The following is a 17964-nucleotide window of genomic DNA, read 5'->3' on the forward strand; positions in this document are numbered from 1 at the left end:
TATATATATATATATATATATATATATATATATTTAATATTATATATATATATATATATTTAATATTATATATATATATATATATTTAATATTATATATATATATATTTAATATTATATATATATATTTAATATTATATATATATATATATATTTAATATTATATATATATATATATATATATATATATATATATATATATATATATATATATATATATATACATACACACACACACACAACTTCAGAAATCCAGTCTTCTTGCAGGATTAAAACGATTATGTAAGATGTCAATTTTTCTCAAGTACAGTAAAGTAGTAAAAAAGCAAATGCAGAAAACCGTCAGAGTTGAGATGAATCGACGGGCTGATGTGTCTACATCACGTCAAATGTGTCTATCTTTCTTTTCCAAATACTTTACATTGACTAACAGTGCCATCAATAATCACTCTGTTTTCACCAACAAAAGTATTCTTTCACCCATAAAATATTACAGGTTTCGAAAGTCACAAAATAAAAACTACGATATGTGAATGTCGAGTTGAGCGAACAGCATTACATTTGACAAAACATCCCAAACTCTGACATTTTCATTCACTCAACAAGAAAATTAAAATCAAGTTTCATTTTGATCATGATCAAGTTGATCATCGTGCAAAACTGCAAGCCAGGAAATAATTTTGCTGTATTTTTTTTTTAAAGAAAGGATTGCAATATTTTTCGTACCTGTGAGCAATTGTGGCCTTAGGAGTAGTTGCATCAAAAGCAATAGCTTGTGAGAAGGTGTGACTGCCTCCACTCATGCAGTCAATGCCTTGCTATTACTGCAACCTTCTCTCCTCTCCAAGTGGAGGTTGCAGTGCCTCAAGGCAGTCTTGTGCCCAGTCATCTTCCTCATCTACATGAATGATTTCTGATGCTCTGGCAACCACCCCCCCCTCCCTCATCCTGTTTTGCAGATAACTCCACAATGCGTCATACAGTACCTCCATCCCACTGATGGGCAAGCAGCATCTGCATCATGCTTTGCTGATCTGAAATTGACAAGATGGTCTCGTAATTTTTTGGCACATGTCCTTTAATCCTGGACAATCTTCCAGTGTCACACTGTTGCTCCAGGATCATCAAATGAACCCAGCTATCTATTTATTTCCATGGTCAGCCAGTGAAAAGGGTTCGGTCTCTTGCAATTCAACATCACCAACTGACTTCTCCTTGCTGAACCATGGAGCAAAGCAGGCCTCCAAAACCAGCTGTAGAATGGGCATCCTCCATCGTTCCAAGTCTTTCCTTGAAAAATAAGAGCTACTGACATTCCACAAGGCCTTTGTTCATAGCTCAATGGAGTACTGTTCTTCTCTGAGCTAGTACCTCAGTATCACATGTCTCTTCTGGCTTCTGTGAAATCTAAAGCTCTCGACATTATTGGCATCTCCTGCAATGAGGCTGAAGCACAAGGGTCTGTTGCTTTGACGTTGCAGACAGGCAGTCACCTTTGTTGTTGGGTTCTTTTTCCACCTCTCCTCCAGTTGAGCTCCGTCAGCCCTCCACAATCTTCCTCAGCAACATTGGGATGCACATTCGTCAATTACCCCCTTCCTCACCCAACCATCTTACTTATAGGTTAATGTTTCCTCCCTTCCTCTCTCCTCTTTTCCTGTTCATTTATTCCCTTGTTTATTGTGTCCAACTGTTGCCCCACTTTCAGTTCATATATTCTGTCATGTCACCTTTCTCTTCCATGAGGCTTGAATGAAAAAAAGAAAAGAAAAAAAAAAAAGGTACCTTCCTATTTTTGGTACGTTCTGAACACATGTTGATGATGAACTTTATCATACTCTTTAAAGAGCGTTGGTGCTGCCACAGCAGCTTCTTGGCAAGGGTTATGCCAAACGATTTGCCATAGTCTCCCAAGCAGTCATTCAGGGAAGGAATTTGTAATTTGTTCAATGCCGGTAATAATTTGCTTACTCTTCGTGAAAGACACCGTGGGATCTTTAACATACACTAACTAAAGCTAGCAGAAAGGGTGCCCAGTTTAACGTCAATCCGAGGGACTGCACATTGATGCCTCGGCATGCCTGGAACGCGTGCCACACAAAATGAAATCGATGACGAAGTGATTGGGCATATTTTCACTGCAAATACTATGCGTGACACTGCTATCCCGTCATCCACGAGGTCTCTGATTATTGGATCAATAAATTAGTCACACTTTCTCCTCAAGCTGAAAATAAAACTTCTGTCATAATCCGGGCTTGTTGTTTTGCAGGGTGGAAACCTCAACATTGAAAGGACCCTTTAAATCATTTAAAATTTGTTCGTCTAATCATATCAAAAATGTCCTAATCATGCAAAAATTTAATTTGTGTCTTGTTTGTATGTACAGTTGTGCATTAGTATGCGAAGGCATTAATTAACATGGGCAGACTGTGGCTCTAGATCAGGATTGTGGCTCTTCATCAAGAAATTGAATAATGGTGGAGAATTCAGGCCGCTGCTGACTTTCTCGCCTCCAGCACTGCAGCATGATGTTGTAGATATGGGGTGGGCACACGGCAGGGCGAGGCAGGTAACGCTGTGGGCAGATTCAACAATGCCACTCACGACATGCTTGAATGGAAATCCTATTTCGTGCAAGTACATCAACTTATTGAGCGGGAATTTAAGAGAGGTCATCGCTCATGGCAACAAACTAAATCGATAAAGCATATTCTCAGAATCAAGATAACAATAGAAAGCATTTGCTGTTTACCATACCTGCTTCCCACGGTTCATGAACACTTCACTGGCATTTTCAACCACCTCCTCGTCAGTTAGTTCTTGGTAGGGCTGCTGCTTGCAAGAGGTCAATACCTCCCATAAGGTCACACCATATGACCACACATCACTTGCTGTCGTGAATTTACCCTAGATTGGTTTGACAGGCATTGTGCAAAACAAGAACGTTCTGAATGAGAACATCCAAACGACGAACGTTGTCATATTTGACCCGATCAGACATTATCCAACCACTGCTGCATAAGGACTATCAAACATTGCTGTTAAACACAAGATATCGGCAGCACACGAGCCATGAAGCCAGGCGCACATCATCCAATAATTTTGAGTTCATTTATCAGGTCTTACCTCCACACAACACAGGTAAAGACCATGTGATGCATACTGGTAGGGTCTGAAAAATACACTGATAAAATAAATTGTGTATACTGTATATTATTTTTTTCCTCACTGGGAAAGTGGTGTCACGTTTCTTTGAAATGTTGCAGATATTAAAGACAAAAAGAAGGGCTGTTGCAGTGATAGATCCATTATAATTTACTGATTGCTGTGGATATGATCGTGGCTCCTCAAAAGGGAACAACAAGAAAGAAGAACAACAACTTCTTTCGCATAAGGCTGCCGAGGCAGTTTTTCCTTGGCTAGGGGGCACAATCCTGGATGGGTTGTCACTCCAACACAGGATACTCAAATGGCTCCTTCCCAGTAACCTGGTACTCATTTTCCTGACCTCAGAAGAATGAGAGGCCGAGTCAACACACCTGGTTAAGTTTTAACGGCACGACAGGGGCTCAAATCTTCAGCCAGCCACATTAACCATTCAGCCAACACCAGGGTGAACAACAAGGTGCATACATGTACAAATTGCCGAGTGAAAATCTTTCATGTGGAACAGGAAAGCTTCTGCCCAATGCTAGACATGATTGCACCAGCTATGACAGAAGATGTTTTTAATCCTGCATCAGCCCTGGCAAATGTTTTTCCACAACCGTGGGCCTTTTGTTGATGTGTACTTATGATTCATTTCATTCCTCTCTTCCTCATTCGAAGTTCACAACGAAAGCATATTGGTCCACAAGACTGAGGCAGTTATAGAGTGATCCGCATGAGGAAAGATCTTGAAAACTCAATCAATACGTATGACAGTGACCAGCATATTATGGCCTCAATAATGAATAATCTCCTCCGATGTCCTCCATGAGTCTGAGATGCAAGCACTTGTAAAAAATAAAATCGTACATTCAGCATCCACAAGATCAAGGGCTGCAAGCTGAGACTACAGGAATAATACTGACTGCCTAGAATAATTTGGAATTAAACAGTACCCATACATCTTGTCACAACTGATTGTGAATCTGTACTTCAGGGTGATTTTAAATGTTTTTTTTTTCTTTTCTGAGAACCCTAAATAATTCCCATACACTACAAACTATATCAGTTAAGAACCTAATATTTTACGTAAATGTAGCCTGTTACAAAAATACGTGACGTGATCCACACAATTGATTACCTGAAATGAAGTGCTGAAAGTGTGCACCACCATGTTGCAGGCACAAATTCATTCTTCGCAGCATGCTACACAGAGTGTAGCATTTCTTGGGGGAATATTGCGGATTGTGTCACTGATTATTGCCTTTACGCAACATATCCATGAACTCTTGGTGAATTACACTTTCTCCTTCAAATATCCCCACTAAAATTAATCTGGTGACGTAACATCTGGGGATCGAGGTCTTGTGGTAATGTTCGACGAGAAACGCGGGATCTTCCAGAGTGAGCGCCATGGCATGACTGAGTGAAAACCGTCAAACGTCACTGCTGGGTCACGTGATAAACCACATGATACCTGATAACTCAGAATCATGTTATGTCTTTCTGTAACATTAGGCTACATTTGCGGAAAATATTAGGTTCCTTACGGATATAGGTTTTAGTGTATGGGAATTTATGGTTCTCGAATGAAAAACAAAGTCACCCTGTATAAGAGAGATGTTTGTCTGTCTGTGTCGCCATTTTTACTCCGAGATGGCCAAAAGGATATTTTTTCAATCTTTCAGAAATTCATCAGTGAGTACCAGGGAGCGTTTTTGGCAAAACAAAATTTGATAAAAGAAAAAGAAGTTGGATGTTTTGGGTATTTTTTTTTCTAATCGTTCTGTAGTGCCTCGGCCTTTGTAGCGATGTGAAAGGTAATATTAAATGGTTCCCAATCCCATTCCTTCGTGGGTGCAGGGAAGTTACTTAGGTCCCCACACACACACAAATATTTATTTAAAATGCCAACAGGATGAGAACAGCACCGGGCAATGCCGGGTACCCCTGTTGGAATGAAATAATGCCCATTTTGCTGAAAATTAGGACTGACCTCAAACACTTATAATAAATTTTGTCAGGGACTATCTTATCTTATTGGATTGGAAGATGCGCACCAGGCTTTTGGCATAGTGTTTACCTGTTCAAATGGCATTCTCAAATTCAAACAATTTCTGAATCATAGCATTTCTGTAAAACAGTACTCCATCACCTTGTGATTTTAACACAGCAATAACAATGAGTGTAAGTCTGCAATGCTTAGGGACAAGCATATTTTCTAGAAAAAAAAGAATCCGTCAGGTGCGACTGTTTCACAACTCCTTGGTACACATTTCAGCTACCATCAATATTTCAGTATTTTCTTTTATCCTGAATTGAGCAACTCCTAATATGTTTTTCTTAAAAACACAAATAATGACAAAAACGCACAAATACCTGCACATATGTGCACAACTCTTCACCTGTAAAAGGCTTTCCCAGGCAAGCCATCGTATAGGCAAGACCGCTCGACCTCTGATCCGATAATAATCTGCAGAGTATAGCTGACGGCTCAGACCAAAATCTGCGACCTTGATGGCAAGGTCTGTGCCCACCAGACAGTTTCGTGTGGCAAGATCGCGGTGTACAAGATTCACCGAAGCAAGGTAGGCCATGCCGCAAGCAATCTGTCGTCCAATGTGCAGCAGGCTGTGCACACTAACAAAAGTTTGTTTTTTCTTAGAAAGTGTTCGGATAAACTTTCCTCAAGATAAACTTTTCTAAAAATAAACTTTACAATTTGTGGATAATTAAGTGTTCATACTGCTTTGGGAAATCACTTGTATTTTAATGATGATAACAGCAGTTTTAAGATATACAGTCTACCATCCCATATCTTCCTTTGCTGTGTACGCATGCATTGCACCCACGCACGATGTGTGTGTATGCGTGTGTGCGTGTGTGTGTGCGCGCACGCGCGCCAGCATTTCCAGGAACCACAAGTGCAACTACATACTAGTGTGGGGGTGGGGAGGGGGGGTGGTCAGGGCAAGCTTCACAGTTTGATTGCCCAAATTGACATCAATTGCCCAAATTGCCCAAAAATTGGAGGGGACATCAACAGAACTGGAATTTCCTGCCTCATTTAGCGGTCACACTACCTGTTGGTTCATCCCACCAATGGCAAATGGTGTGTTCACGATGATAATTAACAGATTTATTTTTGACAATCATGACAATAAAAACTAACTTTGACTGTATTTTTTTTTTCATTCATGAATGATTTGCAGAAAGTGTAAATAAAAACAAAAGCACATTCCATTTCAATACCTTATACAAGTTAATTTGTTGCAGGCAGGCTCTTTTGATATTGTGTGCAGCTGTAGAAATTGATGCAAATCTCCATTGGACATGTACTCCGTGACTATACACAATGGATTGTCTCGCAGAGAGACACCCAGTAGGCACACGATGTTTGGGTGTTGGAGACGAGAAAGGATCTTCACTTCCTGCAGAAAATCCTTCCTGCATAGGACACCATCGAGCAGCAAAACAAATTGGTGTCAAATGCGCAGACGTACAAGACATATTTCACTTTATTCAACGTCTTTCGTGTGTGAACTTGCATTCAATGTGCACACTTCATTCATCGAGTATCTACAAAAGTATTTCATAAGCATGCACATTGAACAGAAGAACGATAACAATGGCTGTTTTTCATTTACAAGATTGTTTTGATGATTTATGCAAATACCAATCCAACCATACTTGTCACTCTTGCAAGCATCTGCACGCAGAGTCTTGACAGCCACTATTAAAGGTGAAGAATCAGAAACCTCAGCATCCACTCGTTTTTTGGACACTTCCGGTAGCTCTGTGGTTTCACACAAGTGAACCTGAAGGAAAAATAAAATTCACACCACTGTTAATTGGTTTTCACTCATCATCGTATAAAATTACCTTAAAGTATGCAAGTCAATCAGATTTTGTGACATACATTATATGATAACATTATATTCTTTGACAGACATAAAGTTCTTTAATAGCAACACTGATTAACAAATGGCTTCTCATGACCAGATGGATGAATAGATGAAACATTCACAATCATGAAAAGTCATTGATTTAAACGAATCTTTTACCGTTGATTAAAAAAAAAAAACATAAAATAAATATCTTACCTCCCCAAACTGGCCCTCTCCCAGCCTTTCACAGAAGCGGAGCTTTTGTAATGGCAACTCGAAGAGATCCAGATCAACAGGGCTTTGGTGGTTAGTGACAAAGCGAGGGATAGCATATGTGTTGATGCTCAAAGTGCCCGATACAATCACCGCTTCGGCGTAAGCCGGGATGCTATTGAAGGATGGACTGCCAATGACTGCACAATCTAGGGTAGCATATGGAGGTGGAGGACCAAGTGGAGGTGCAGCTGGAGGTCTGCGAAGTGGAGGACTGGGCTTGCAGTTGATCATTTCTGGGCCAGGCTTCGAATTGGCAGCATTCACCTCTGCCACAGAATTGATAACACCAGGCACTTTGTTTAAAATGCAGTGTTTGTTTGGAACAACAGGGTCATTTTAGCAACATTTATTATGTTGCTCAAAAAAAAGAGAATAATCATGTAAATTTTTTGATTAATAAGTTTCATCTCAAAAACTCGCTCCCATCCAGAACTAAAATCAAGTCGAAAATTGAATTTGACGTTAACCCATCGATGGATATGCCTCAGCCCATGTTAGATGTTAACCCACTGTTATGTTTGATCCCAATTAAAAGTCACATGAAACGAGAGAGAGAGACAGAGACAGAGACAGAGACAGAGACAGAGACAGAGACAGAGACAGAGACAGAGACAGAGACAGAGACAGAGACAGAGACAGAGACAGAGACAGAGACAGAGACAGAGACAGAGACAGAGACAGAGACAGAGACAGAGAGAGAGAGAGAGAGAGAGAGAGAGAGAGAGAGAGAGAGAGAGAGAGAGAGAGACAGACATCAGATTCCCACAAGGTGAGGAATTAAAAACTAGGACCACTGGACCTGCAGCATATCTGGGCCCTGTCCTAATGCTGTAACTCAAATTTGGTATCATTTTGATTGGTGGGTTTGGAGAAAGAAGATTTTTTTTGTAGAAATTTACTTGATTTTCCCAAAAATTTAATAAGGCTGCCGTTTCGACACACTTCCGGTCATTATAGATCTCATCTCAATTATAGTATTGGCTATGACATGTCTTATTCTAATATTGGCTATAACTACATAATCCCCGAAGCCATTGTTGTAAAATTATGTATTTTTTTGACTAATCACGGGCAACCTCTTTGTGTTCCGATTTAGTTATCGTGGGGCTTGATTTCGACCAATCATGGTTTTTGAGTGGAGTTGTCATGGTTATCTCATACCACAAGCCTTTTGTTGTTTCTCATGCACGCACCGTTAATAATGGCACCGAAGCTAAAATGATTGATACAAGTGTTTCTTTATTTTATTTGTTCGCTGGTTTATGTTGCTGGAAAAACGACTTATAAAATGAACACTTTAACAGATTACAAAGGGAAAATATTTAAGAGGATAAAAGGGGAGGATGGTGGGTGATTTAGACACATTACAGAAGGGAGGGGTTACATTTAATTTGCTTCAATGCAGCATCAGACTTCATTGCAAAGCTGATTTGGATTTATTTTTCCATGTTTATCACCCTCGCCAAAGGAGAGGGTATTGCACTTGGGTCTGTCTGTCTGTCTGTTTGTTTGTCCGAACAGAACTTGTGTTTTTCTCCGTAACTATTTGTCGGATTTAGACAAAATTTTCACCATTGGAGCGACTACTCATGTGGAATGTTTTATTGATAATTATGACATCATAGGTCACGTGTTGTGGCAACAATGATGAAAAAATGGAAACACTTTGGACCTCTGTATCTCTGAAGCCACACGAAGGAAAAAATTGAAACTTGGCACATGTCAAGTACTCGTCATGGGGAATAAGTGTGATTTTGATGATGTCATAGGTGCCTTTATTATGACGTCATAATTGCGTAAGTAGAACACTACGTCTGATCAGTATGAAAATTTTTGAGGGTCATCCAGGGATCAAATGGTCCACAGAAAAAAAAAATTGATGATGCCATCAGTCACGTGATTCGGCAGCCATGTTTGTTTTTTAACCTTCAAAAATCTGCTTCTCTGAAGTCGCTGAACAGATCAAGGCAAAACTTTACACGTATGACCACCTATCCATGAGGAACAAAAGGTTCACACACATGACGTCATATATCACATGGTTTGGCAGCCATCTTGGATTTACCCTAAAACCTATAAAAAATCTCCAGAACGGCTGGACAGATCGAGGAGAAACTTCACACAAATGTTCCCCAAGCCTTGGGGATACCAGAGTATTCATGAATAATTGATGTCATATGGTCCATCAGCCATATTGGATTGAGCGAAAAATCTTTAAAAATATTTTCTCTTAAACCAATTAATCAATCGACGTGAAACTTCACAATTATGATCTAGTAATGATGGGGAATATATTGTTGTGGTTGACGAAATTCGCAAACCACCATTCAGGTCCCGTAGGCGAGATATCTCTGTAAGTATATGTGTAGTTAGGCCCAAACCCGTTGTTTAGAGGGAATAAATGTCATTCATTCGGGCTGCGACCCTTCAGGATAGCCGTTTTTCTTTTACTATCTTTATTTTGGACCAGCCGCCATTACTACCACCACAACCACCACCAACCACATCTCAACAGCCATCACACAACAACCACCAACCGCAACGCCGCTTCACAACCACAGCCATGACCCTTGCCGTCACATCTCGCTCTCGCAACCATCGCATCACCGCTATTCCCGCGCCGATCCTGGACTCGTGCAGGGCGCGCACCGAGCAGCGGGTGCAAAAACACCAGCCTTTCCGAGAAATCGGATCAAAAACGATTCACGCCCACTTCTGTTCCGTCCTATCGGCGAGCGTAGGGCGATTTGGCCCCGCCTCCAGGTGCATCGGAGTATAATCGCTATATGCAGATTCGCGGATCAAAAATCATTCACGCCCACTTTTCCTCTGTCCAATGGGGAGCCAGCCAGAGGTAAAGGGTCGAAGGTGAAGGAGCGAAGCCCCGGGGCTATAAAGGGCCGCGTTCGCTCGCCGAAAAGCAGTTGAGTTGGGAAGAGCAGTAGTTGAGTTGGAAAGAGTTGAGAGTTTCTGAGAAGAGGAAAGCAGTTGGACGGAGCTGAGAAGAGTGGAGAGTTGGAGAGTGGTGGTGGCGGCGGCGAAGGCAGTCGAGAGGGCGCTCGTGTCAGAGTCGGGGAGCTGCGGAGAGGGGAGGCCGGTAACGCGACCGAGGTCGCGGTGGAGACGCTCGTCGCGGGACCCAAGCCAGCGAGATATCCTCATTCCCCCGAGCATCAACAACCCCCTCCTGTTTCCCCCCGCGCTGAGATAGTGTGAGAAGGGGGCCCCGTTCCCACCCCATTCCAGGCAGTGCCAGCGAGGCCCGCGGAGTCGGGGCGCCACCGCCATCTTGCGGCTCATCACCAGACGGGTAGGCTCGACGCGGTCTCGGCCCCAGGCCCGTCTGCCCCCCTTGTAGTGGAGGGTGGTCCCTTTTTCTTTTGCTTTGAGTATATGTGTTGTCGGCGCCGTCTGTGAAGTAAAACTGTATAAGTGTTGCCGTGTGCTCGGTAGTCGGTAGTCGATCTGCATTGTTGCATTTGCTTTTTGTGCAGAATTGTGTGTTTCTTCTATTTTTACATTTGCTTTTGGTGTATAATTGTATATGTGTGCTTTCCGTTTGCCGCGGAATAAATGTGCTTTATGTTGAACTGTTTTTCCCGTTTCGCTTCGTCTTTTCCTTTATTGAATCTCCATCTTACTTCACGTAAAGGGTTGGTCGTGGGCTAAATACGCCCAATAATTAATCGAACCGTCGAGGTTGACGATAACACCGCTCGGTTATCCCGATAGTACGGAACGGGTCGCTTAAAGTGGCCCGTGTCCGAAGTCGACCTGCGGCGAGGTGCGATCGCCTGGTCTACCCTCCGTGTGGGTACTTAGGTAGGTCGAATTTGGCGAGCAACCCTATCCCACGCGGGGGGCCGATTGGCACGATCGTGGTGAGGCCGAAAGGCCCACCCGTGACTAGTTCCCGGCGTTAGTCCGAGAGGGTCACGACGGGATTGTCCGTCCGGTGGGCGACGTGCCGCGATTCGAGTTGCGTGGCCGCTCGCACGCCGGCGGGCGCGAATCCGCAACAATGTTTTCAATTTCACCATGATCGGACGCATAGTCTCGCAGCCAGAATTATTTAAATTTTTGATCTGGGTTCTTTATTTATTTATTTATTTATTGAATATGGCTCATTTGGCTGCACCTGGATGGGTTTAAGGTTAGAGGAGTAGCAGCTGAAACGGAAATCCTATCCAGGTTCCTCCTGATGACTCCATCTTTGGTTTTTGCTTGTTAATTATGTAACACACCAGTACACAAACACCACACAAAAGTCCTGGCGAAGGTCTGCAATCTCTACTCATTTTCTTGTTCCAATCGTGATATGTTTGTTTTTGGCTGCCGCCCACCTTCCTCTATATATTTTTTGAAGCCCTGGAATCTAACCCCCTTTTTCACATCAGCCCCAGGTTTTGACCATCGTGCTTTTGAATATCGTGGCATTTTCCAGGAACATAACCCCTGCGATATTTAAGGGTTGAATGCATTGTGAACCATGGTGTCTGTCTCCCGTTTATGGTGGCCGCTTTCCCGCGACGTTTGAAAAGCTGCTGATTGGTTATTTTGCAATTTTTTCACTTTTCTTGAAGCAATATAGTGAATCACTTTATTGTCCCTTCCAGTAATCTTTAAAAAAATCAACATGAACATTTGGATTAAAGTAAATTTAATATAGATCTCCTTGGAGTCAAACACAATTTAAAATCGCTACATTTAAAATATATTGTAGTCGATTTATGCCTGGTGTTGACTTAATGGTTAGGGTGGTGGGCTTGGGATCCTAGGATCCTGAGTTCAAATCCCCTTTGGCTGTTGAATTAATACCAGGTGGGGTTGACTCTGCCTGTCATCCTTCCGAGGTAGGCATAATGAGAGCCAGCTTGCTGGTATCGTGTATTGGAGGATTGTGTATTGGAGGACTTGTCCAGGATTGTGCCCAATCGTCAAGGAGACTGCTTTGGCAGTACCAACGCTTTGCACAGAGGTTGGTCCCAATGGATGGCTGGATGGATGGGGTATATGAATGGAATGATGGATTGTTGGGTTGTGGGTTGGGAACATTGGTGGTGATGTTTGCAGGGAATAACGATGTGGGGAGGGTCCTTTCTGAATCTCTCAAGAAGAGGTATGAGTTTTTGGGGAAACATTTGCAGAATTTAGGATGCAAAGTTTATATAAATACATTTTTTGTATACATTGTCGAGGTTCGTATAAGAGCTAAAAAGATTAGCTCTTACATGAGCCTCGACAATGTATACATCCCACATATTTAGAAACTCAAATACCTTCCTCTCACACCACCCCCTCAACCACTGGATATTGTTTTTTGGAACTCTACCAAGGATGGGAGTCAGTTTTGATTTCTTTAATTGAGGGACAGATGCGAACCAGTAGTTGAAGGGGTGGTGTGAGTGGAAGGTATTTGAGTTTGTGAATATGTGGGGATCCCTGCGTGGTCATGTTGATTGTACGACCTCAGGTGGCAAGGTTCTTAAGAGAAGGGGAGCGGCGAGATTTGTGGTGGTTCTTGAGAAATAAATTCGTACTTTTTTAAGAATAGAAACTAAGAATGTGGTTGGAGGGTTGGGGCAGCAGGAGGTGGCTAATGGAAGGGAAAGGTTAAAGGTGTTGTGCACGACCATGTGTTTGTTTGACCATGTCCTTCAGCCTTTGGGCTGAAATACATGTGTGCGCTCGTTTGACAAGCTTTATTCGACTGTGTGCTTTTTCCATGGGGCCAAGGTGTACACGCCTGGATTTGGTATAATGTTTGGGGTTTTTTTAAAACCTTTTTTGTCAAAAAAAATAAATAATAATAAATGAATAAATAATAAAAAGGTCCCATCAAAACAAGGATAACTTGAGGGGGAGCACTCGGTAGAGTGCAAAACCTCAGCCGTCAATACTGCTGGGTCACTTAAGTGAACCTGATATCCTATGAATTGTAGGTCAAAACGGATCAGACTCTACTGAACCACAATTGAATAAACTAAACAAGATCGACGCGCATGTAGAAATGCCCAAAAAAAAAAAAAAATCGAAATTTTTTTGAAAAAAAAGTTGCAAAATTTTTTTTTTCTCTAACAAATTTTTGTTTTTTTGGGGGGGGGTTGGAAATCACTTAAAACATGTAGAGATGTAAAAAAAATTCAAATTTTTTTCAAATAAAATCGAAATTTTTTTGAAAAAAAGTTGCAAAATTTTTTTTTTCTCTAACAAATTTTTTTTGGGGGGGGATTGGAAATCACTTAAAACATGTAGAAATGCAAAACCAAAAATTCAAATATTTTTTCAAAATGGCCGCCACAGCAGCCATATTAGACTTTGGACCAAGTCCAAAAACTAATGGCATGATCCTTGGACCATACCTAATCCCACCACCAAGTTTCGTCGAAATCCGTCCAGGAGTTTTTCCATAATACTGTTCACAAACAAACAAACAAACAAACAGTCATAGACTGGAACTTAAGAAATCATCAACTTGACCTCTGACCTTGTCTAATAAAAGCTGTCTCAAGAGAAGGAAGCGACACAAACCAGAAGTTTCTATGATGATTCTGAACCAAACCATCAAAAATCGAATGTTTTGGATGTTTGACCTCACTGTGACCTTGACCTTTGACTGATTTTGACCAAAATCTAATCAGCGCTAGCCACCACTCTCCTGAATCATGTGGTGTAATTTGACATTGGTAGCTTCTTCCGTTCTCGAGTTATCATTTTTTGGATGTTTGACCTCACTGTGACCTTGACCTTTGACCGATTTTGACCAAAATCTAACCAGCACTAGCCATCACCCTCCTGAATCACGTGTTGTAATTTGACACTGGTAGCTTCTTCTGTTCTCGAGTTATCTGTACCAAACCATCAAAAATCTAATATTTGACCTCACTGTGACCTTGACCTTTGACCGATTTTGACCAAAATCTAATCAGCACGAGCCATCACCCTTCTGAATCACGTGGTGTAATTTTACATTGGTAGCTTCTTCCGTTCGAGTTATCGTGCCTACAAACAAACAAACACACAATCAAACAAACAAACAGAAATGGAAGTCATCAATATACTTTCGAAATCTTTAGATTTCGTAAGCAACAAGCAGTCATAGACTGGTACTTACGAAATTGTCAAATTGACCTCTGACCTTGTCTAATAAAAGCTGTCTCTCGAGAAGATAGCGACGCAAACCAAAAGTTTCTACGATGATTCTGTACCAAGCCATCAAAAATAGAATGTTTGACCTCACTGTGACCTTGACCTTTGACCGACTTTGACCAAAATCTAATCAGCGCTAGCCATCACCCTCCTGAATCACGTGGTGTAATTTGACATTGGTAGCTTTTTCCGTTCGAGTTATCGTGCCTACAAACAAACAGAGTCCGGAAGTCATCAATATACTTACGAAATCTTTAGATTTCTTTAGATTTCTTTAGATCTTTAGATTTCGTAAGCAACAAACAAACAGACAGGGGTGAAAATAGTAACCTCCGTCCATCTTCGATGACGGAGGTTAACAAGGAAATCCAACACAGGTGGAGGCGATTCAGTCTGTGCGAACACCACACTAACCCATCTCCACAAGATCCAAGGAAGAAAATGCAAAAAAAAGTTTTTAATCAATGAAATAAAAAAAATTTGGTCATTTTTTTTGGGGGGGGGGTCCTTTTCTTCTCCTCGGGGAGGGGGCATGGGCTTGGTTAAAAACACACATCAACCACACAACCCCCCTTGACAAGACCCCGCTACCAAGAGCAGTCTGCACACAATCACCCATCAATACTCAAACTACCTAAAAGTCTTATCAACATACCCTTACCCCTCTATCTCCATAACTTGCAGGTACCTATCTAATTCTAATTTAAACTTATCTACTTTTTCTGCTGCCACTACCTTTCCAGGGAGACCATTCCATACATGACTGACTTTCTGAGTGAAAGTCCCCTGCCTTACTACCGTCTTAACTCTCCTTTTCTTTCCTCTCATGCTACGACCCCTGGTTCTGTCACTGTCTACTCTGTTGAATAATTCATCTTCACTTATTTTATCTATACCTTTCATTATGTTAAACATCTCTATCATATCTCCTCGTAACCACCTTCTTTCTAGTGTATGTAGCCCTGTCTCCTTCAGCCGCTCCTCATAGCTGAGTCTAGCTAGACCCGGAATCAATCTAGTAGCCCTGCGCTGAATCCTCTCTATGCCATCTATGTCCTTCCTGAGTTGTGGTGACCAAAACTGCACACAATATTCTCGATGTGGCCTCACTAAATTCCTGTACAATTTTTTTGATTTATACAACCACCTCTTGATTTATAAATGATCCTCCTCCAAATACAACCTAAACCCCCATTTGCTTTACCTTTAGCTGCCTGGCACTGTGCTGCCTGCTTACCTCCCATATCTATTACCACCCCCAGATCCTTCTCCTGTGTGACATGCTCCAAAATTACCCCTTACATCCTGTAATCTCTATTTACATTGTTCTTTCCCATCCCCAACACCTTACACTTGCTCAGGTTAAATTCCATCTGCCAGTCTTTTGCCCAATCTATACAAGCATCAATACATTCCTGAATCTGATCATCACCCCCTCTGCTATCCACCTTACCTCCAAGGTGGCTTGGAGGTGGCTTCCCTTTCCTCCAAGGTAGCCATAAGATGGCCCATGGGCCCCAAAGTTATTGTATGACCATGCATTCTGGCCTTTTGGGTGTATTCACAAAGAAGGCCAATGTACATGTGTGCACCAGTTGGACAAGCTTTGTTAGACTGTGTACTTTGGCTGTACGGCCAAGGATGGCCCGAGCTTTGTTATAAGGTTTGATTTGTTTTTTGTTTGATGCCCAAATATAATGGACTTTTTAAAAATATATTCAAAAAGGCACCGCCAAAGACAGACAGTGGATCACAATATTTACTAGCATAACCCGCGCTCTGCGCAACATGTTGGGGTGGGTGTGTTTGAGAAAGGAACTGATGCAGAGTATCAGTAGTAATTTTACTTTAATGCAGTAAGTGGAATACGATTTCACTGTTTCAGAACCATTTTATTTACTTTTTTTGTACCATGCACCTCATATGGTCTTTGAGATAATGTAAGCCGAATGTCACGTTACTCGAGCGCAGAACAAAGTCGAAGATAGCGCGACACGAAACCACAAACTCGGAAATAATATATAACATGGTATGACAATGTATCTGGGCGCTGTGGGCTAGGATGAATGTTATTATTTGACCATTCATTGGCCTCCAGACCAAAGTGCATTTTTATTAGTTTGACAAGCTTTGTTTGACTATGCACTTTGGTCTTCGAGCCAAAATACACATCCTTAGTCATATTTAATTTTTTTTTAAACTCTTTTATAAAAATGGGCATCTCTCAACAGATAAAGGCCAGTGAGCCAGAAATGCATTCATGGATCATTTATCTTCCTAAGGAGTGGGTTGACATTGCAAAAGCCAAAAAGAAAGGCTTTAGCAGCCTTTATGTTGGCTGATTGTACTGTGGGTAGGAGTTAACACTGCCCACTACAAAAAAAGAAGGGGAAAAAAAAACAGTTCTGTAGTTTTTAGTCAGTTCCGAGGGAAGTGGCTTATAAAATGGGGGTCCATGTCCGTCGATCCGTCCATCAGTCCATCCGTCCACAATCAATCTTTCAATCATTATTCTGCAACCTGTGGTCAGAATGACTTGAAACTCGGAGAGATGATACTTGGGGAGATGCTGCAGAACCTTCTGCAATAAAATTTCAGATTTGTCACTAATTGACTTAGTTAATTAGTCAAATCAATTAATCTTCAAAGTCCTAAAACTCAAAGACTATTCATAGCTTTTGCTTCTGGTTTGGTTTTATAATTCTATGGAACAATGTCTACAGCTTGCCTGAGCGTTTTTTTTCTTTCTGAATTTTTGCCCAGGAATAAAGATAATGAATCTTAATGAGTATGAAGTTCATTAGGGCCGGAATAAAAACAATGAATGTTAATGAATATATCCAATATCGATGAAGTTGGAACTGACCAGGGCCCACGGGCCGTATTTTCAGACTGCAACTAAACGCTGGAAGTGACCATTTTAACTGAAATATCTTATTATCTGGCTGCAAAATCCTCATAAACTGTAATGGATACCCAAATATAGGCGATACAGACAGACACACACCAGTCACTTTTTATTAACTGTACAGTATCGGGGCTATTCACAAATGTCATATAGCATAAAGGATTGCTGTAAATGATCTTGATTTCACACCATCCTATATTCAACTTTATTTAAATTGTAAACCTCAAAACATAGCTCCCTTACCGACCTAAAGTAAGAACCTCAATGACCAAATACCAGGAATTTTTCTTCTTGTTTTTTGTAATCTCCTTTCGGAGGAGATTACAAAAACAAAGTGTCGATCTCTGGTTTTGCCCGACTGAGAAGCTGAGTGAGTGAATGCAACTGAAGTTGCAGAACAGGACGTAGTTTCAAATAGCGAGTTATTAATACTTGCCTGCTACATATGATGGTCGAAAAAAAAAATCATGGAGATAAGCGGAAGAAACAAAAACAACCTTTTCTACGTTTTTTTTTTCACCAAGCAATCAAAATAGGAAGAGAAAAGACAACAGTGAAGAGGACGGAGGAATTTTGAGTGCATGAATTTCAATTG

General features: G+C 41.3%; 1 protein-coding gene across 5 annotated transcripts in view; it reads right to left on the reverse strand.

The window, feature by feature from the left end:
- Nucleotides 1–320: 320 nt before the first annotated feature.
- Nucleotides 321–17964, reverse strand: part of LOC147035226 (discoidin domain-containing receptor 2-like) — a 100727-nt gene continuing 83083 nt past the window's right edge. For 4 of the 5 annotated variants that reach the window (XM_085895677.1, XM_085895669.1, XM_085895670.1 and 1 more), the window contains 6 exons: nucleotides 7253–7578; nucleotides 6840–6967; nucleotides 6402–6596; nucleotides 5555–5789; nucleotides 2760–2909; nucleotides 321–2577 (listed from right to left, as the gene is read on the reverse strand). In XM_085895677.1, coding sequence (XP_085751803.1) covers nucleotides 2443–2577; nucleotides 2760–2909; nucleotides 5555–5789; nucleotides 6402–6596; nucleotides 6840–6967; nucleotides 7253–7578 — 1169 coding nt within the window. In that variant the 3' untranslated portion in view covers nucleotides 321–2442. Of the gene's footprint in view, nucleotides 2578–2759; nucleotides 2910–5528; nucleotides 5790–6401; nucleotides 6597–6839; nucleotides 6968–7252; nucleotides 7579–17964 lie in introns of all 5 variants that reach the window. The other variant, XR_015061804.1, reaches the window with a different exon arrangement.

Source organism: Eptatretus burgeri, chromosome 1 (genome assembly GCF_056783735.1).
Source record: "Eptatretus burgeri isolate ZD-2024b chromosome 1, Ebu_testis_v1, whole genome shotgun sequence".
Classification (NCBI taxonomy): Eukaryota; Metazoa; Chordata; class Myxini; order Myxiniformes; family Myxinidae; genus Eptatretus; species Eptatretus burgeri.